Source organism: Myxine glutinosa, chromosome 5 (genome assembly GCF_964187855.1).
Source record: "Myxine glutinosa chromosome 5, kmMyxGlut1.1, whole genome shotgun sequence".
Lineage (NCBI taxonomy): Eukaryota > Metazoa > Chordata > Myxini > Myxiniformes > Myxinidae > Myxine > Myxine glutinosa.
This window is the reverse complement of record NC_136265.1, coordinates 72031179-72053021: the sequence shown is the minus strand read 5'-3', so window position 1 is coordinate 72053021 and position 21843 is coordinate 72031179. Positions and strand designations below refer to the sequence as shown.

General features: G+C 43.4%; 1 protein-coding gene across 1 annotated transcript in view; it reads right to left on the bottom strand.

The window, feature by feature from the left end:
• Positions 1–4114: 4114 nt before the first annotated feature.
• Positions 4115–21843, bottom strand: part of LOC137427452 (uncharacterized) — a 168035-nt gene continuing 150306 nt past the window's right edge. Inside the window, exons 6-7 of the mRNA XM_068116969.2 lie at positions 12970–13113; positions 4115–7583 (exon numbers count right to left, since the gene is read on the bottom strand). Coding sequence (XP_067973070.2) covers positions 5554–7583; positions 12970–13113 — 2174 coding nt within the window. The 3' untranslated portion in view covers positions 4115–5553. The remainder of the gene's footprint in view (positions 7584–12969; positions 13114–21843) is intronic.

Below are 21843 nucleotides of genomic sequence, written 5' to 3'. Positions count from 1 at the left end.
GCATGTTGTTGTGTGTTGTTGTGTTGTCATCATAAATATGGTATCAACATAATAACTGAATTCACACCAGCAACTACAACTAATGTTTAATGCCAATTATTCCATAATGTGTCTATTTTCATTGCAGGCGGCCATATTGGATTTGGGACCTTTATCATATTCGAAAAAAATGCCACCCTATTTTTAAAAAATCTTTACAACCTAAATATACAAAATCAAGTAAAAGTTTGCTTTTAACAAACATTTGACACGAAATGACATGACAGCCTACATTATAACTCTCCTCCTCTTGATCTGGGGGTTAACTGGCTGAATATGCTCCTCCTCTGGGGATGGGTTGGCAACATTTTACTCAGTTGTAATCCATTATTGCTGTTGGAATTTCGGTGGTGAGCCGTAGCTTGAATTCAACCTTGATGTAAGGCCTCACTCCTCACCACAGTTTACTTCATCACCTTCAGCTGCTTCAAGAGTGCGATTCCAGCCCCTGTTGAGAGGCTGACCCGGCTTCTGACCGTCTACCAATTGTGCACATTCACCAAAGTCTGTTGATGACATTTTTTCTTTGAAAGTCTGGATCGTGGGAAAGTCAAACAATAAATATTGTATATCACCCGATGTTGTTTTTACACTCGCAGTGTTTTCAAAATAGTTTACCCACGAGTTGCAGTGTCTCATATTCACATTTATGTTTGACACATGCCCAGGCTCACAGCAACATCCATTTTTTGACCAATTTCACTTCTTTTGCTCAACTAGTACATACCTGCTACTGACGGGAGTGACGGGAAGGCTCAAAATATTTTCCTCTCTGGGGTATATAGATGAGAGTAGATCGAGGCTTAGGTGCATTAGTCTGCGGGGGACGTGAGGAACAGATAATGCCTCAAGAACGTCGGCTTTCCTCCCTTTCAGTTCAGTGTTAAACAGCAATAGCGGATGTTTAAAAAGGTATAACCATACATGTTTGTGGTTTGTAATATTTTTGAAGCAGTGAAGTCGCTTCAATATTTGGCTATGTCCTTCCTTCCATCTGCCAAAAATGAAGAGGAACAACCTTTCTAAACCACCGTGTTTAATTCTAAAGGGTTCTAAGGGCAATTCTCGAGGGTTCTAAAAGGTAAATCTGAAGGGCTCGAAATGATCATTCTAATGTGTTTTTCTAAAGGGTAATTCTAAAGGTGTGAAAGAGTAATTCTAATGGGTTACATTCAATTCTAGGTTTTGCCTAATTCATACTAAAAATGCCTAACTGAACTGCTTCCTTCGGACATGGATGCAATTTTTTTTATTATGGTAGGGGTGCTTCAAAAAACATGATGAGCTATTTATACATGGTCATACATCGTTTGTCCAAAGAGGAAACACCCCATGGGGAGAGAGGATAATTATGAATATAAATAGTTTTGTAATGACATTAATATTATGCAATTGGGGAAACACCACGTTAAGCTATCTATACACCTTAACAAAGATTTCGCCCAAGGCAGAAAACCCCCGTGGACAGGGGGCAAATTAAGTCGCTACAACTTCCATCGTTTGACCCTTATTCCTCCTGTCAGGTTTGATTGAGATTGGATAAGTATCGACTGAATGTATCACGGTCAGACATAAAGACAGACACCAAGTTGTGTATTGTCGTGTCGCCGGTGATTGAGATCACGGGCGGTAGAAAGCCAAACGTTGCTTTACGTTTGGCGTATTTTGAAACTTGGAGGGTCACACAGTCCATGCTAAACTATACATTCCTGACTTCACTAAGGTATTTCATCTCCTACCCCCACAAACGTACCAGTATTTTAGAGGATGGTCTACTCTTTGGGTCACCTCACTTATTTTAAAACCATTCTGTTCATCTGCAGCTTTGTGATAGCTTTGGTGCCAGGTGTTATCTCTTCAGGATTTTGCTTCATTGTGAAAACCTGTCTCATATTGAGGATGATATCTTCTCGTGTGAATTCTTTCATGTATTTTCGTTGTTGAGGAACAAACAAAATCTTTATTGTAAACAAAAGACTTGAAAGGCTTCTCCCGTTGGTTGTTATCTCCATATGCGGGTTTTAGGAGGTGGAAGTTCTCTTTCACCTCCTTTTTCGGTAAAGGATCATTAGTCATGAACCAGATAGTGAAACTTCCTTCTCATAGCTTCATTCCAAGGGCTCTTTCAGAATCCACACTGAACCTCCGACAGCCTTCACTTGCAGCTCGTTTGTGGTGATATTCCCCGCAATGATTTTTAAGCACTCAGTAAGGGTTTCCTGATCATCCGTGTTGCTCCGACTATCACTGGTACAACAATTTCACCTTCCTTCAATTTTCAGACCATTTTGACCTTCCTTTTCAGCTCCTGGTATTTGAGCATTTTCTTGGTTTCTGAAGTATTTAGTCCAAAGTCATTGGGAACCGAAACCTCAAACAACAATGCCGTCTTTTCCTTTTTTGTTTCAGCATTACGTACGGACACAGTGCTCCGCCTGCAATGTCCACACCTTATGGGATCATTTGGTCATGCATGAGCATTGAGCACTGGTCATGCAAGATTAATAAGCCCCAATGTGTATATGTTCATTTTCAAGGATTGGATTTGGTTTGTGTTTCCATGATTTGTCTGGAACCGGAATGTTGAAATGTTTACAGATGTGCCAATAGATTACTCTACAGACGCTGCCATGTCTTTCTGTGTACAACTGTTCCCCACATGAGTTTTTTACATCCCAAAAGGAGGTGACTGGTACTTCCTGTTTCTACCCCACAAAACCTGCATTCATCCGATTGGCTCAACCCCACCGTTTTCTTAAAGTGATTAGTGTAGTGTCCTTGGTCCTTATTACCCTGCGCTCGCGAAGCGAAAGGCAGGGTTAAGCATTCGGGTACATACGTACGTGCATCTGCATTTTAAAAATTAATTTTCTCGGCAACCGTTGGTCCGATTGACATGAAATTTTCACCATAGGAGGGCCTCCTCATGTAGAATATTTTAGTGAATATTATGACGTCACAGGTCACTTGGTATGGGCGCCATCTTGAAAAAAAACAAAAAACTTTGCACCTCTATATCTCAAAAACCACTGCACAGAAATAATTGAGACAGGTCTCATTGCAAGGAACTCCCCATGCGGAATAACATGTGAATGATGATGTCATAGAGGCGCTGTTATGCCATCATAATTGGATAAGTAAAAATACTTTATCCGATTAGGATGAAATTTCTTGAGCATCTTCTCGGTATAAATTGATGCAGAAATAAATTTATAATGATGTTGTGGGTCACGTGGTTCGTATGCCATATTGTTGAGTGGAAAGCCTGAAAAACCACTAAAATCCCATTTTCTCCTAAACGACTGAACAGATCGAGGCCAAACTTTGCAGGCAGAATTGCATATCCATGACGAACAAAAACGTCAGCGAGCATGACGTCGTGCGTCACATGGTTTCGGAGTTATGACGTTTTTCAGCATAAACTTTAAAAACCTAACTCCTCCCTCATTTTTGATCCTATCGAGGGGAACTTCACAGATGTGTTCAGCATATCAGTCTACTAAAATGACCTTTTGGAATTTGCGATAGGTCACATGGTTTGGCAGATACAAATAATTAAACGAAAATATTAAAAAGATTATAACTCTTGAACCGTTTCATTGATCGACGTGAAACTTTATATTATAGTAGAGGTAATGAAGTGTAACATGTATGCAACATTTCAAGATTATTGGATGAACGGTCTGGAAGCTAGAAGTTGTTATTGCATGAAGAAGAAGAGTCTTCTAGGGTGGGCATGGAATTAATTATCACACTGCACATCACGAGCAGGCAAAGTACTGAGCGACCTCATGGGGTCATTTTGACCTCAAATAAAATTCTGATTTCAGATTTGTCAATTGCTGAGGTATATTAACACAGGACCAAAACAGATTTGGCAAAATTCCAACGATTTTTGACAAATATAACATTTGTGTCTGCATTTCAGTAAAGTAAAGTGTGTGCCGTGTTAGCATTTGAAAAATTGAAACGTGGCTCATTGTAAATAACTCCATATGGGGAATATGTGTTGTTAACGATGACGTCATTGGTGTCATAATTATGACATCATAATTCGACAAGGACAACGTTTATTCTGATCGGTTTGAAATTTATTGAGCATGATCTATGCAACAATTATTTAGAGAATATAAATTTATGATGTCATCACTCACGTGGTCTGGCAGCCATATTGAATTTAAAAAAAGAAACGTTCAAAAATAGAAGAGTTGGCTCACACCAAGTTGACTGCGCAGGGTAAGTATTATATGAATACCATCCAGTTCATTGATGAGGTTAATCAGTGGGTCCAGAGCCAGACAAAACAAGAGGGGGGCAAGGCTGTCACCTTGTAAGATACCACGTCATATCTTTACCCCTGGGATTTCAATTTTTCCATCCAAGTGACTGAGTATCAGCGTTGTATTCCAGAGCGTCATTCCTTTCTGCTCTATCAATGTGACTATTTGGGGGTTAACTTTGTATGTTTGCATGCATTTTATAATCCATGAATGTGGGACACTATCAAAGGCTTTTTTGTAATCTTTCCTGGCTGTGGATAAGTTGGTTTGTCGAAGTTTCCAATTTTCGAGTATGATCTTGTTTAATAACAAATGGTCTATGTTCCATAACAGCCTCTCTTCCATACTTTCTGTTCTGCCCCTAAAGCTCCTTGTTGAGTGAGGTGTTTGTAAATTCCATCAGTGATTAATCCAGTTAAACGTTTGTATGCTGCTGGTCGGCATGTTTTCGGTAGATGCTTGTGAGGTAGATGAGTTTCATCAGATTTTGGGATGAGAAGAATGTCCTTCTGTAAACCATTGATCCATTGACTGTTCCCATTTGATGAGTTTGTTGAATGCTCAAGAGTAGTGAGAATGGTGCGTACAGTTGTTTTAGCCAGAAGTTTGTGATCCCATCTGGGCCAGGGCATTTGAAATTTCGCATTCTTGCGAGATGTTTTCTGATTTTCTTGTTATCTATTAACATTGAGTGCATTTCCTGTAGGTGTTGCCTATTATTTTCCAAGTGTCGTATCCAATCTGCTTCCTTGTTATGTTCTCTTTCGTCTTCATATATCCCTTTCCAGAATTTTTCAAGATCCTCTTTTTTGGGAGGAATTTTCACATTTTGGTTCTGTTTCTATAGTTCTCTGTATAACTTTTTCGGGTCGTCTTCACACTGTTGATTTTGCTTTCTTCTGTTGTTGGCCTCAACAAAAAAAATTTTCTCCATGCTATCTGTTGTATTTGGAGCTTATTATGGGCTGCTAATGCTCCTAGCCCATTGTTTTCGATGCTGTATTTCTTTTATATGTTTATTTTCTTGAGATTTGGACGTCTAGTTCGCTTCTTGAATTGTTCTGTTTGTCCCGTTTCCTTCCTCAGTCGTTCGCTCTGCTTCTCCAGTCTCTTTTTCCATGGTGGTGTTTTGTTTCTGGTCAGATTATCAGATGTATATTTTATGTATTTGCCTGTTATTGCTCTTGGACTGTATGCAGTCAACATTTGCCTGAAAACAGTGCTGCTGCAAAACTCACATCTCATCTGTGTGTAGTTTTTGATGTCTTATTAATTTTGCTCTTTGAACAAATGCCTTAAGACACACAGAACACTGGTGTGGCTTATACCCTGTGTGCATTTTTTTATGTTGATGAAAATTTGACGAATAAGCAAAATTCTTGTTGCAAACAGAACACTTGTATGGCTTCTCTCCTGTGTGTATTTTTTGATGTCGATTCAAATACGATGAATGAGCAAAATCCTTCTTGCAAACAGAACACTTGTAAGGCTTCTCTCCCGTGTGTGTCCTTTGATGCTTTATTAATGTTGCTCTTTGAACAAATGCCTTAAGACAAACAGAACACTTGTGTGGCTTTTCTTCAAAGTGTATTTTTTCATGTTGACGCAAATTCGATGAAGAAGCAAAATCCTTGTTGCAAACAGAACACTTGTGTGGCTTTTCTCCTGTGTGTAGTTTTTGATGATTTATTAATTTTGCTCTTTGAACAAATGTCTTATGACACGTAGAACACTTGTGAGGCTTCTCTCCCGTGTGCATTTTTTGATGTTGATGGAAATGTGACGAATAAGCAAAATTCTTGTTGCAAACAGAACACTTGTAGGGCTTCTCTCCTGTGTGTATTTTTTGATGTCGATTCAAATACGATGAATGAGCAAAATCCTTCTTGCAAACAGAACACTTGTAAGGCTTCTCTCCCGTGTGTGTCCTTTGATGCTTTATTAATGTTGCTCTTTGAACAAATGCCTTAAGACAAACAGAACACTTGTGGGGCTTCTCTCCTGTGTGTATTTTTCGATGTTGATGCAAATTCGATGAAGAAGCAAAATCCTTGTTGCAAACAGAACACTTGTGTGGCTTTTCTCCTGTGTGTAGTTTTTGATGATTTATTAATTTTGCTCTTTGAACAAATGTCTTATGACACATAGAACACTTGTGAGGCTTCTCTCCCGTGTGCATTTTTTGATGTTGATGGAAATGTGACGAATAAGCAAAATTCTTGTTGCAAACAGAACACTTGTAGGGCTTCTCTCCTGTGTGTATTTTTTGATGTTGATTAAAATACGATGAATGAGCAAAATCCTTCTTGCAAACAGAACACTTGTAAGGCTTCTCTCCCGTGTGTGTCCTTTGATGCTTTATTAATGTTGCTCTTTGAACAAATGCCTTAAGACAAACAGAACACTTGTGTGGCTTTTCGTCGAAGTGTATTTTTTCATGTTGATGCAAATATGATGAATGAGCAAAATCTTTGTTGCAAACAGAACACTTGTGTGGCTTTTCTCCTGTGTGGATTCTTTGGTGAATTATTAATGTTGCTCTTTGAACAAATGCCTTATGACACATAGAACACTTGTATGGCTTCTCTCCCATGTGTGTTCTTTGATGATTTATTAATGTTGCTCTTCGAACAAATGCTTTAAGACACACAGAACACTTGTAAGGCTTCTCTCCCGTGTGTCTTCTTTTATGTTGATGCAAATGTGATGAATAAACAAAATCCTTGTTGCAAACAGAACACTTGTAGGGCTTTTCTCCTGTGTGTCTTCTTTTATGTTGATGCAAATGTGATGAAGAAGGAAAATACTGGTTGCAAACAGAACACTTGTAAGGCTTCTCTCCTGTGTGTAATCTTTGATGAATGTGCAAATCTGATGATCGAATAAAGGCTTTAGGACACAAAGAACACTTGTGTGGCTTCTTTCCTGTGTGTATTTTTTGATGTTGATGCAAACGTGATGAAGAAACAAAATCCTTCTTACAAAGAGAACACTTGTGTGGCTTCTCTCCCATGTGTATTTTTTGATGTCGTTGCAAATGTGATGAAGAAACATAATCCTTACTGCAAACAGAACACTTGTGTGGTCGCTTACTTCCTTGGATATTCTTGAGAGTCTCTGCGCAGCTTTTACAACTACGATTGCAAGACACGCTGCTGAACTTGTCATTTTCTTGACAAGCAGTGTGTGCCATGTGACAATTTAAAACTTCTGAGCAGAACAACTGGGAACAGTTGGAACAAGAAACCAGTTTCATTTGTTTCACTGAAAAGACAAATCACAAAAAGCATTCAAAATTCACCAAAACTTTAAAATCTACCATATAAAACACAATGTCGGTTTGTGTGTTTGTACAGATGTCGGTTCCCCTTCATAAGGGTAGGCTTTATAAAGGCCAATCTTTCAACACAAATGTGTGTTCACAACGGACTATTTTTGAGGCTAAAACAAACTCGAAAAACATTTTCCATAAAAGAGTAATTGTGGCTCTTCTATTGGAATTGTAGCCAGTGGCTTGCAAACCAAGCCTCAAGGGTGGTGTACAGAAGCAATTTTTAAATAACAATAAATACAAGACGCAGGGAGGGGAAATTCGCTGCACATGATGTGCAATGTGTGCAGAGTAAAACGAGTGCTCATTTACATCTGTATGATGTCTCATAAATAAAGAATATATAAGCACACCTGACACTAGGCCGAGGCTTCAGACTTTGGCAGGCTCACGAGGCTGCACCGTTGAATAAACTGTTCCAACCCATCATTTTTGAAGGGGCTTTTTACAAGCGTTGCATAACTTACAAGTATTTCACTCAGATGAGATTAACCATTTGCCATATTTCTGTCTTCCACTCGATATTAGGTATTCAACTAGAACGACACTCTTCGATGTCACGACGTCAACCGATATGCCTCTGCCCACATTATTACATCATCACACATATTTGCACAAAATTTGATTTAAATCCATTCAACTGTTCTCAGGTATCACAATTTTACCTGACATGACCTCTGACATCACCCAAATCACCTCAATCCTCACCTTTGATGCCATAATATAATCAGTTCATCATTGCATCAAAATATATTGTTACATTTATGGGGGTAGGTAAGAGAATACCATCAGAAAGGTAGGATTGCATAGGAAATAGTATGGACCGTGTGACATGTAGGAGCATTTTGATATACTAAGTAGGGAAAATGTAGCTCAAGGTTGTGTTTACATGTGCATCATACAAGGGATGATGCCGTGACAATTAATCGTAGGGTTTAAAGATAATTTCCCCTGTTTGTGATACCCTATGAAGCCATCCCTAACATTTAAAACAACTGCCGGCCAAGCAAAACAGCAGCTGGCTAGTACTCACGCTCCATGGACACATACGGCAAAGACCTGCCCAGGAGAGGCGGGGCGGAAATGGTTCATTGGGATGGGAACGGGACCGCAGGCCATGCCCACCCCCTCCCCCCACCCGAGTGATGCGGCCGGATGATGTAGGCGGGCGAAGAAGAAGCTTTGCGATTGGTTCGTGTGGTGAGGAGAGCGCGAGCGGTTCTGGAGAAAGAAGCTTCACCATTTTTGTGTTCTTGGAGGGGAGCGTTTTGTGTGGCGATTGTGAGGGAGCTTTGACTGCTGGGCTCTTCGGGGGGCTGGAGGCTGCACTGTCCTTCCTGAAACCTTAGGAGAAATGAAAGAGGGCCGTCTACGTGCTCGCCACCAGCCGAGATACTGAGCGCTTTCGGCACGCAGCATTCGACGTAGTCACCATTTTGCAGTTCCGCCTGGTGGCTGCGGGCTTCGACAGCCGCCGACCTTACCACAGGATCTACATTGGGGCCAGCTAAATTCTGGAGAGTGAACTGTTATTTTCTTACATTACCCTGTGTGTGTGTTTGTGTCTGTTGGAGGGCCCTCACCATAGCATTTTTTACTTCAGCATTTATTTCTTTATTTTTCATTCCACGCCTTTATTTTACTGTAAATAATTATTGTTACATTTTCGTTGTCATATTCTTAGTTGGGTTTCGGAATACACCCTTGTGTTCATGAAATTAAACGCTTCGTGGTTCTTCAGCCTGCGAGCACAATATCCGCCATAATTGGGAGATTGCCTCGTAAGTTAAAGCTGGTTCGGTTCATGTGTCCAAGGCTGGTGATGACTAGCTGCGGAGGCGACAATATACTTATACCAGGTTTTGTCAAAATCACATCACCGGTTCACAAGTTAGAACAGTAACATAATTTTTACCTGACATGACCTCTGACCTTTGATCTGTTGATGCCATAATCTAATCAGACCATCTTTGCATCATATATACTTGTACCAAATTTGATCAAAATCCCATCACTTGTTCCCAAGTTGGCATTGCAACATAAATTTAACATAGCATGACCTCTTGACCCCAAAATCTAATCAGTTCACCTTTTCATAATTATACATATCTTTATCAAGTTTGACTTGGATCCCTTCAGCCGTTCTTAAGTTAGCGCGTTAACAAAATAATTGTAGCTTAACATGACCTCTGATCTTTGACCTCTTGACCCCAAAATCGAATCAGTTTATCTTTGCATCATAATATATGATTGTACCAGGTTTGATGAAAAATCCCATGACTGGTTCACATGTTAACTTGGTAACAGAATTTTTACCTGACATTTGACCTTTGACCTCTTGACCCCAAAATCTAATCAGCTAATCTTCACATCATTATACATACCTGTCAAGTTTGAATTAGATCCCCTCAGCTGTTCTCAAGTTATAAACCTATTACAGACTTTGACCTTTGACCATCTGTTGACCCCAAAATGAAATAAGTTCATCTTTGCATCATAATACATACTTGAGGGTGCTACTAGCACCCTGAATGAGCGTGCTACTGACAGGGTCTTGGGTAGGAGGACACAAGGTTCCTGGGTAGGTAGTATATTATAGTGTTGAGTCATCTGCGTAATATACAATCGGGGAGATCATCTATATTGGACCAAGAATATGGGACCAAACACAGACCCCAAGGAACGCAAGCATTTGTATTGTAGACAGGAGACAACCGTCCCTCGTGTACACAGAAATTTGATGATTGCCAAGGAAGTCAGAGATTTTGATTGTATCAAGCAATTTTCCAGAGATGCCAAAAGATTTTAGCTTATGGATAACGCCTTGTTCCACACTTTGTTAAAAGCCTTCAAAATGTTGAGAGCAACAACCTTGGCTTCTCCATGGTGATCCAAAGCCCTATTCGCATGTTCAGTGATTAGGAAAAGAACATCACCAGCAGACCTTGACTGTCGAAAGCCAAACTGAACATCAGTTGGGAGGTTGGTGGTTTCCAGATAAATCATGAGATGTTGTTTGATCAAGGATTCAAACGCTTCACTTTTAATGGGTAGCAGGCGAACAGGCCGATAGTTAGAAGGATCTGATTACTCACTGTACCCTTTATAGATAGGGATTACAAAAGCCTGTTTCCAGCTCAGTGGAAACACAGACTTTGACAGACACAAGCAATACAGTTTTGAGAGAACAGAAGACAGTTCAGGTAAACATATCTTCAAAGCAATTGTAGGGATTCTATCTGGTCCAGTAGATTTTGAAATGCAAGCCTTTGAATAATCTCAGCAACTTTCCTCGGTGCAATGATGATAGTGGAAAGCCAGGTGTCAAGACAGAAAGGACAAATAGGCAATGGATGTCTGTGGTCTTCAAGTGTGGAGTTCGCAGCAAAATGTTCAGCAAAGAGGTTGACTTGATCAATAGGAGAAGTGAGCACTTCAGAGCTATTGAAGAGGCCAAGAATCAATGATCGATTACGATTGAGAATGCTATAAGCAATTCTCCAAAAATCTCCAGAACCGAGCTGTTTATTTGAGATAGAATTACAAACAGATTCTGCACACTGTTATTAGCATTCTCCAATACTCGTCTACAGTGGTTGCTCGCCAGGTGAAACAATTGATGCACCTCACTCAAGTCAACACGATGATACTGTTTGAAAATGTGATTGCGATGAACCATGGCTGAAAGTAGTTTCACATGGTCAGTCCGAGCAGGGATGAAGAGGTCCATACCAACATGGATCCACTCAGTAACTTCCTTGGAAGCTTCAGATGGGTTGTGACGAAGGATTGAGTTCCAGTGAACATTGGCAAGAAAAGAACGCAAGGCATCCCAGTCGGCCTTGCTATATTGGAAGACAGTTCGATGGACAGGATGAACAACAGTTGATGGTGAAGAATAAGAAACCTGAACTTCGATGTTGACATGATCAAAATTTCCTAGAGGGGGGAGAATTTTTGCAGTACAATCCCCAGGATTTGAACAGAAAAAAAGATAGAGACGATACCTGTCATATGTGAAACCCCACAAAAAGCGATCTTCGATGTTAAAGGAAAATGTTAAGATTTACTCTATCCTGATACAGTTATTGAATGCCCATATTGTATCACGTGATTAGATAATCGTGACAATCTTGTCTTTCAAACTTGTCAAGTCCCAGTAATCTCAATTGGTTTGTTAATTACAATTCTCGAGTGTATTGCTGAAATATAGACTTTCAAACTCGAGCTTCTTGTTTGAAGTACAAAAAGAATGCTGTGGATTTCAAATGAAACCAATATCCCTGTCTCATTGACATAAAAAAGGCCACGTGGGTGGAAACACTTAATGCATTGACAATTCTACAAGGAACCAAACAGAACCACCTTTAGAGGCCATTTTTCCCCGCAGAGCAGGGGTTGGCCTTTTCGGACACCGCGCTCCCCTTTTTGAAGCAATGTTTTATGGCCGGATGCCCTTCCTGCCGCCAACCCTGTTAGTCGCCTCTTGCAACACGCAGGGAATTACCAGTGAACTGGTACTCAATTTGCCGACCTCGGAAGAATGACAGGCTGAGTCAACCCCCCTGGCGTTATTTCAGCGATCGACCGGGATTCGAACCCAGGATCCTCGGATCCCAAGCCGGCACCCTAACCGCGAAGTCAACACCAGGCTCGACAATTCGACAAGGATTGGAAACATATAATTTCTTTGGGAAAAGAAACAAAACAAGAAACAGGTCATGCATAGCACGATACTTGCGATATCCCTAAAATAAGTTGTTGACCTTTGGACTATGTTGACCTTTTGGCCAATGATGACCTCAAAATTAATTGGTGGTTGAATTCAGTGATCTGATATGCAAATCTTCTTCAAATTTCAAGTCAATCAGATGAAAAATGAGGATTTTAGAAACACCACCTTAAGTTGGTGACCTTTGGTCTATGTTGACATTTTCGCCTATGTTGACCCTCAAAAATAATGGGTGGTTGAATTCAGTAACCTGATATGCAAATCCTCTTCAAATTCAAAGCCAAACAGGTGAAAATTGAGGATTTAAAAAAATTGACAAAGTTGTTGACCTTTGGCCTATGTTGACGTTTTGACATTTTGACCTCCAAATTAATAGGCTTCTTCCTTTCTTCCTTATCTCCAACTCTACCATTTGTTGAAGTTTCGCAAAGATGGGTTTAAAATTGTGACCTGTTATATAGGCGATTGACATACAGACAAAAAGACAGAATAACACACAGGACGAACCAATATACTTGAAAAACCTTCTATTTTCGCAAGTAATAAGAGAGCACAGCGTGATGTGTTCTCTCCGTAACTCGGCTTACCTTCGAGTAGCTGCTCAGCTTTGCTCGGCTCCGTGGGAGGAGAATCACACAATTCTTGCTTTACTTGGTCATTGCTCAAAACATCCTGGGAGGTCTGAGGAGAGTTATTTTGGAAGGATTCCATCTTCACCAGAGGGGCTTCATCTGCAAACCATGTGACATCATTATATTACACGAACAAAACAGATACACAAGTGAATCCAATGAAAAAACAAGCCTCAAAGACAATTTAGTCAAATCCCAAGCGAGAATCGTCACAAAAAAAAAATGTCTCATCTTCAAACCATTTATAGTCTGGCAGATGAAAAAGAATGATCATTCAACTCAAGACTTGAACACTTTGCATTTCAATTAAACATTGAAAAATGAAAAAGGAGTGAAAATGTAGAAATGAATACCAGAATTAGAGACAAGTTGCATAAATCACAAGACAATAAATTAAATCGATTCATAAAGTACAAAAGTACATCGTCATCCGAAGGTTTTTCTTTTTGTTTAAAAACAACAATTGAGAGAAAACAAATGTCGTTCAATTAATCATTCTTTTGATACGTCGTGGCACTAACTTCAACAGATTTTCGTGATTATCATGAGCGGGAACCATCAGTATGTTCACGTTATTTTATGTTCCGTCCACCCACTCCCAGATGGTAGGACATGTCGTGCCTTTCACTCGATGCTGGAACACTCCCGGATGAAGACATTTTCAGCATAAAAAAACATCAGATCTGTGCCAGTCCCTTTCTGGACAGCTTTACCTGTTTGAATGAGACTTCATCGTACGTGTACGCATCCTGCCCCAAAATCACAAAGGTCCACAATTCATAGAAGCATTCTTTTTGTCAGGTGAATGCGCAAAAAATGTAGGCCTTCTTGAATCACGTCTGGCTGGTGTCAAGGATTAATTTTTAGATAAATATTAGGTCAACATAATTGTAGTGGAAATAATTGATTGTCCGCTCCATGGTTTTACATTGAAGAGTATTTTAACGCTCGGGAGAAGGAGTCTGGCTTTTACAAACAAAGAACATACCAAAAAAATACAGAAGTACCAGGAGTACCAAAAAACACATCAAAGGAACATCAAGTACAGAAAAGTAACATAATTTAGCCAGGATCTCTCTCTCTCACTGGACACTCCAGTAAGTCTCACTTTTATACTTCAGCACACAGCTCGATTACATCATCATCAAGATCAAATGCAGATACAATGTTTTGGATTAGGTTAAAGTAGATCGGAGGTTGTGCCACATACAGACAGAGGACTGTAGACTTTTTGGTGCCAGGGGCATCTTGACCTTTGTATGAACATTCATATATTCAGTTTTAAACCCATTTTATGAATCCACGTCCATATAAAATGGCATACTATTTTGTTGACATTCAAGATGGAACATGTAAACAGTTCATATCATAATAGAGCAAATGTTGTCAGCAAGATGTTTGCATTTCACAATTCAGTACAAAAGTTATTGTGATTCCAGCCAACTTCACACGTCCATAAACAATCCTCCCTGCAGGGAGAGTTGACCTTGAGGTTCACCCTTCGCCTCGCCGGCAGCATGAGTGTTGCATGGCTGCTCCCAACACACCACACTCTGAGCAGAATTCTAAATAACAAAACATAGTCTCCAATAATTTATCAACCACCGATATAATTATCTACTTAAAATACATTTCACCTTTTAACATCCTCGTACTCAGTAGTTCAATGTTTTCAATGGTACTTTTACCTTGTATGTGATGGTGTACATCTATTATAATAAAAAATAATAATAAAAAAAAAAAAATATATACAGGGTGAGTCAAAAGTAGCGCCCAATTTCTGTTTATATATATATATATAAATATATATATTTCTGTCAGTTGATTGTTTGCCATTTGTATTACAGTGTACAAGAAGGTATAAATAAATGAATGACATGTTTATCTAACCATTTATTCGGGGGAAAATTATTACGGAAGTGCACCAAGCTGTTTTACTTGCAATTTTCAAAGTGCCCTCCCTCGTGCTCGATGCACAATTGCAGCCGAGCATGCACAGAGTGGCACACACACTTGCAGAGTTCGATATCAATTTCCTCAAACTTTGCAGTGATTTGAGCCTTCAATTCCTGAATGGTATGAGGCTTTTCACGATAAACAAGGTCTTTCATGAGCCCCCAAAGAAAGAAATCTGGAGGTGTAAGGTCTGGGAAGCGTGCCGGCCACTCGATCGGACCGCAGCGGCCGACCCACTTTCTGGGAAAGTTTTCATCAAGCCACTGACGAACATGACGTCCATAATGAGGTGGAGCTCCATCTTGCTGGAAATAACAGTCCTGATCTTGTACCCTGGGCCAAAAGAAGGTTTGCAGCATATCCAGGTAAATTTCTGCAGTGACAGATCCCTCAAAGAAAAAGGGTCCAATTATCCCTAATGGAGATATGGCTGCCCAAACCGTCACGCCAGGTAAATTTACCTCCTTCTCAACTGTCACTCTTGGGTTCTCTGCAGCCCAGTAGACACAATTGTGTCTGTTAATTGTGCCGTTAAGCTTAAAACATGCCTCATCTGACCACCAGATGTTGTCTAGCATTGTGTCCTCTTCGTCAAGTTTAGCTAAGAACTCTTCGCAAAATTGAAGACGCCGGTCGTCATCTCCATCATGAAGGGCATGCAGTAAGCGTGTAATTTAAGGTTTCCAGTTTTTCTGGTGAAGGATATGGATAACACTTGATTGGCTCACTTCCAACTCTGCAGATAAATGGCGAGTTGACTTTTGCGGACTTTGTTCCAGTCTCCTGATGGCTTCTTCAGCCTTAGCTACATTCGTTGCCGTTTTCAGATGACCGGACTTCTTTGCAGTGGCTATCGACCCTGTTGTTTTAATCAATCAATAATTCAATAATCTGCAAGACAATTATTAACAACATGACATCCCAGAAAGAATCTGACAGCCGAAAAAACAGAAATCGGGCAAGGGCGCTACTTTTGATTCACCCTGTATGTGTGTATATATATATATATATATATATATATATATATATATAATGTTGCGAATATGGAATTTGGCCTCCATATCCGCTTGTAAATATTCCCCTATTTTCTCCAATACTCCCCAACTTTCCCCAATCCCCCATTCCCTAGTCCCATTGCATGTAAATAACAATCAGTAGAGCCGACCTTCCCCTTATTCCCCCATTAAATGTCGTGCCCAGGTCCACCGCACCACACGTAGACAACTTTCGGACATCTTCCTAGTTATTCTTATTCTATGTCAGTTAAGGCCTCGTCTCCATTAATTATGACTCTTCGTTGCACCAGAATGTGATTATATGGCATCAGTAGTGAGTTTAGGACCTTTCCCATACCTCCTTCCATCTTCTTCCCCAACAATTACAACAACAACAGAGGAGATGGCGGCGGAGCGGGGGAGGATGCGTCCTCACACCGGCTCGATTAGCTCCAGACCATGCGCTCCACGGGGTTACCACGAAGGGGCTCCTTGTCAGCTCCTCGTCAAGGGCGGAGCCTGGTAAACCCCCCGCACGCACCCAATGAGAAGCAACGTGCCGATTCCACGAGGCGGAGCTAACGAGCCGAGGGCGTGTCACTCCCCGCCGGATATACGCGGCCCCGCGCCGGATGTGACGTGAGATGCGCCCCCAGCTGGAGAAGGAAGGACCTGCGAGCGCTGAAAGAGATGCGCCCCGAGCTGGAGAAAGAAGGACCTGCGAGCGCTGAGAGAGAAAGGCCCGCCTGTGAAAGAACGTCCCCTCCGAGCGCTGTGAAACCTCCCGCATCTCTGGACCGGACCGGGTCGATTCTAACCTTTGAGCACAGGTGCACCTGGAGCCATCGACAACCGCTTTCCTGCCATCAACCCCCGTGTGAGTCAGCTTTGTCCCGTTTATCTGTCGTCTGTTGGGAATAATATAAGATTGTGTCTAAGTGCCTGTCTTCCTATGATGCACCTCTCGTCCCTGTAATCTAACCTTTCCGTACGAATATAATCTCCTCCGGAGGTCTTGAGAATTGAAACATTGGTGTCGTATTGTGTTATTGTAATCCAGCCGGGTGTCTTCTTTTCCTTATTGAGCCAGCATCGCGCGACTAGTCAACGTTCGGGCACAATCGGGTAACTTGTGCAGACGTGGTCATACCATAAAACCGCTCGGTAAATAACATCCAAGCCACGTCTGTAACAATTGGTGTCAGGAGTGGGATTCGAACCCGGGACTAAATTAGTTAGGCCCAAATTTTGGGAGGGAAAATCGAGCCGGAGCGCGTACGGCGCTCGACCGAATCGATTCGGAGCGCGTTTCCCGCGCGAAATTATAACGGCGAAATTTGAATTTGTTTTACGAAAAAAAAAAAAAAAAAAAAAAACTCGAATTTTGCAAGTCGCGCTATGGCGGATCAAGACGGCTGGGGTCCGGTAGGGGAGAGTGAAGCAGGATCGGTCCAGGACCAAATTGAGGGACATGAGGGACATGAGGAGAGCGAAACAGCGGGGGTAGCAGACGCGCGAAATGGCGCCTCGCACATAGCTACGGCGGTCGCACCCGCTGCACAAGTGGGAGGGATGGCCCAGATGCAGGTCCTCATGGAGCAATTTATGGCGCAAATGCAGGCGTCCCTCAAACTGCAGAGTAACCAATTGGGGAACCGGATGGATGCTCAGAGTGAGCAAATGAGGGTTGATAGTGGGCGAATGGAGGGCCAAATGGGGGTAATGGGAAACCAAATGGGGGTAATGAGGGACGAAGCGAGGGGTACCAGTGAGAAGTTAGACAATAATTTTGAGGGGTTAGACAACGGGATAAAAGAAGTGAAAAATGGGTTAACGGGGGTAGAAAACAGAATGGCCGCTCAAGAGAATCAAATGGAAGGGATGCAAAAGGGGTTAGAGGGGGTAGAAAACAGAATGGCCGCTCAAGAGAATCAAATGGAAGGGATGCAAAAGGGGTTAGAGGGGGTAGAAAATAGAATGGCTGCCCAGGAGAATCAGATAGAGGGAGTGAAAAATGGGTTAGAGGGGTTAGAAAACAGTATGGAAGGCAAATTGAGGGACATGAGGGACCAAGCGGAAAGGGAAGTTAAACAAATGGAGCAGCAGATAGAGGGGGTCAGAATGGGGGTAGAAACCAAACTGGATGCTCACAGGGAGGAAATGGAGCAGATGAGGGTGGCATCTGGGCAGGAGATGCAAGTGATGGGAGAGGAGATCAGAAGAGGAGTGAGTGAGGAGGTCGGAGGAGTGCGCGAGGAGGTGAGGCACTGTGAGGAGCACATGGAAAAGGAGGTGAGAAAGGGGACTGTAAAGTTACAAGGGGGCATAGAGGACCTGACGCAGGAGGTGGAGCAGCTGACGGTGGGACAGACGGAGTTAGTGGAGCAGGTTCAAAGGAACACTGCGGTATTAGGAGGTTTAAAAGCGACACAAAACGACATAAAAAACGACTTGATAGCGACAAAGAGGGAATGTCAGATGGTACGTGAGGGACTGACAACGAGGTTGGACGAGGTGATAGAGGTAATGGAGACGAAGGACCGGCAGGTGAGGACGCACATGGAAACGGTCAAGGTAGCCTTGGAGGACGAGCTTGAGGAGACGTACCGGGGAATAAAAGAGGTGAGGCACAAATTAGAAGAAGTGGAAGAAGGGGTGAGCGAAATTAAGAAGCGACGGAGAGGGGATAACAAAGAGATAAAAGAGGAGATAAAAGAATTGGTCCAAAGTCTGTGTTTGGATCGTGATGTGCTCGTTAACCGGATGAGGGATTCGCAGGTGATGGAGGAGAAGCGAAGAGGAAGAGGACCCGGTGTAAGTGGTGACCAATATGGTCGTGCGTATGATGCGCCAGGTGATTTAAGAGGCTTGGGGGTCGAGATAGACCCGGGTGTTCGTGAGAGGCCGTTGGTGAAGTGTGCGACAGGTCTGGTGTGCGAAAATGGAGGTGTGCAAGAAAGTCCGACTCTGGGGTGTGTGAGGAAAAAGTGCGTGCCAAGGAGTGAGTGTGCTGGCGAGAGTGAGTCGGTCGTAGCGCGTGTGCGAGGGAGCACGTGGAAGCGCGGGGTGGTGAGTGTTACAGAGGGTGTGACGGGAGAGTGTGCGCAAGAGTGTGTGACGGACAGGTGCATGAGGAAAGAGTGCGCTGTCAGAAGTAAGGAAGAGTGTCCACCTGTGGTGAGTGTTACAGAGGGTGTAACGGGAGAGTGTGCGCGAGAAAGGTGTGTGACGGACAGGTGCATGAGGAAAGAGTGCGCTGTCAGAAGTAAGGAAGAGTGTCCACCTGTGGTGAGTGTTACAGAGGGTGCAACGGGAGAGTGTGCGCGAGAAAGGTGTGTGACGGGCAGGTGCACGAGGAAAGAGTGCGCTGTCAAGAGTAAGGGTGAGTGCGCTGTCAGGAATGGAGGTGAAAGTAGTGAGAGTGACATGGAGCGTGAGTTAGTTGTGACAGGTGAGCGAGGATGTACACCTGGGATGGAAGGATGCACACCTGCAATGGTAGAGCGTGAGTGGGAATGCACGCTGGAGTTGGTGGTGAGGCACGTGGTTGGGTGTGCGAATGAGAGCACACCTGTGATTGTCACAGAGGAGGTGACCGAGGAGGGGGCGCGAAGAGGTGTATTGGTGAGGTGTGCGAGCGACGAATGTGTGCCAAAGTGTTCGGTGGTCAGGTGTGTGACCAAGGCTGTGAGTGGAATGAGTGTACCTGGGTGTGTAAGGAAAGGTACGAGGAGCATGGGCACGGCTGGATGTGTGAGCAAGGAACGGGCTGCGGGGTGTAAGCGTCCAGGTGAAGCATCGACGTTACACGGGGTAGAGTGTAGAACGACTTATAGCCGAATCGGGCCCTCGGTGCGTGCCGGGCTTCGCGTGCCGCGAGAACCAGCGGGGATCCGAGCCACGGCGGGTTCAAAAGGACCGCCGTGCGCGATCCGTGCCGGGCCTCGCTTTGAACGGCCGCGTCCGTGCTCCACTAGGCGGAGCGGGCGGCTGGATAGGAAGGGTCGTCATGGCGACCACGTTTTGTTGAGACGTGCCGGCAGGTCGAGATCGGGACATTGGATGGCTCCACGCCGAGGTGGTGCGTGGGATCTCGGCCCGGGTAAGCCCCCGTCCCTGCCCCGAATGCCGGACGCATCCAGCCGCTGGCACAAAACAACCAGCATCCATTGCTTGGCTTTACGAAGCCGGGCTTTGGACAGGAATTGGCGCACCGAGAGGCAGTAGTGAGTAGACTGGGTGATGAGGTTAGTGTTTTGGACCCAAAATTAGAGAAAAACAAAATTTGATGATTGGCAAGGGATTGGCAGTAGTGATTGGCAGATGATGGGCAGTGATTGGCAAATTTTTAATTTGTTGAAATTTGATGTGCAAAATTGGTAGTGAGAGACCCCCGATGTGGTGGGATGGCAAATCCACCATCCCTCACAGGAGGGGGGCAAAGGAGCAATAGCTTATGGGGTGTATGGCAGTGAAAACTAGCCCGGGTGGGTTAGGATATGGTGTGTAGGGATCTAGCGAGGATTGACATTAGGTAACGTTAAGGTTAGTTAGTGACTGATACCTGTAGTGGGGACGCAGGTAGATTAGTGTGGATTATAATGACGAGGGAGCGCAATAGTTAAAGGGACGACTGGGAAGCGCAAGTTTCAGAAGGGAGTAGTTAGCTGAGATGATGCTGTGTGTGTGAGGATTGAACAAGTGTGATTGCACAGGTGTGCAACTGGACAGGTGTGTGGAGCAGTGTATGAGTAGTGAGTGTTGTGGATCAGCGCGAATGCGCTTGGGGAGAGAAGGGTGCAGGTGGCACCAGGTGTGAGAGCACAGGTGTGCAGGTACAGGTGTGTGGAGAGAGTTGGAGTGAGTGGTACGGAGTGGTGTGCATGGTGCGAAGGTGTGGATGGGGGAAGAGTGGACCCCTTTCACGAGTACCCGGGGCGGGTAGTGTAAGTGTTAGGTAGAGGGTGCAGGTAAATTGTGGTTGGATATTGGCATTTGTGGTGCGGTTGCAGAATGGTGTTGTGAATGGGTGCATTAGTGTTGTGGAAATGGCTGGGCGTGTAGCCTGTTAGTGTGTGTAGTTGGTTGGGCACTCCACCACTGTGAGGATGTCGGCCAGGTGAGGCCGCAGTTGGGCTCTGGGAGCCGGTAGAGTTGTGGATGGGGCCCGAGGATCCGGAGGACGGACCCGGGTAGCCCAGTGCCAGAGAGGGCACCGAGTGGGGAGAGAGCCAGAGGGCCTTCCCCTGGTAGTTAGGTTAGGGTAAGGAGCAGGTAAGCTCGGAGGCAACTGCAGTGGTGGAGGTGTGCAGGTGGGTAGACCCGCTGGGAGAGGTACACGCCACAGCCCAGAAATTGTGCGAGGGCACCGGGAGATGAATCGGGGGAGTGAGACCCCAAATTGAAAAGCACCACAGTTTGGCCAATGGGAATTGGTTTTTAGAACCCATAGTGTAAGAGGGCCAATGGTTTGGCCGGAGAGAGACCCCGGGTAGTGTAAAGTTGTTAAAGTCATTTAGGAAATAGTTAGGATTAATGAACCTGTCGCACCATACGCAGCCACTTACCTGTGGTGATGATGATGACTCCACACCTGTGTTTTCTTTGTTTGTGTTGCAGAAATGAGAATTGCTGTTGGATTTGTGAGACGCATCACGACGTGGATGAGACATTGGGGTGATTCCATCTCTCCCTCCCTAGGAGGGACTGATGATGAATTGGTAATGGCAAATTTTGATGTGCAGTTGGAGATGGCAAATTTTGATGAGAGTTGAAAATGGCAAATTTGATTGGTTAGGAGGGAGAGAAGACGAATTTGGTTTATGGGAGGAACGGGGAAGACAGTAGGGATGTTTGTTGATTTGTAAAGTAGATGTTT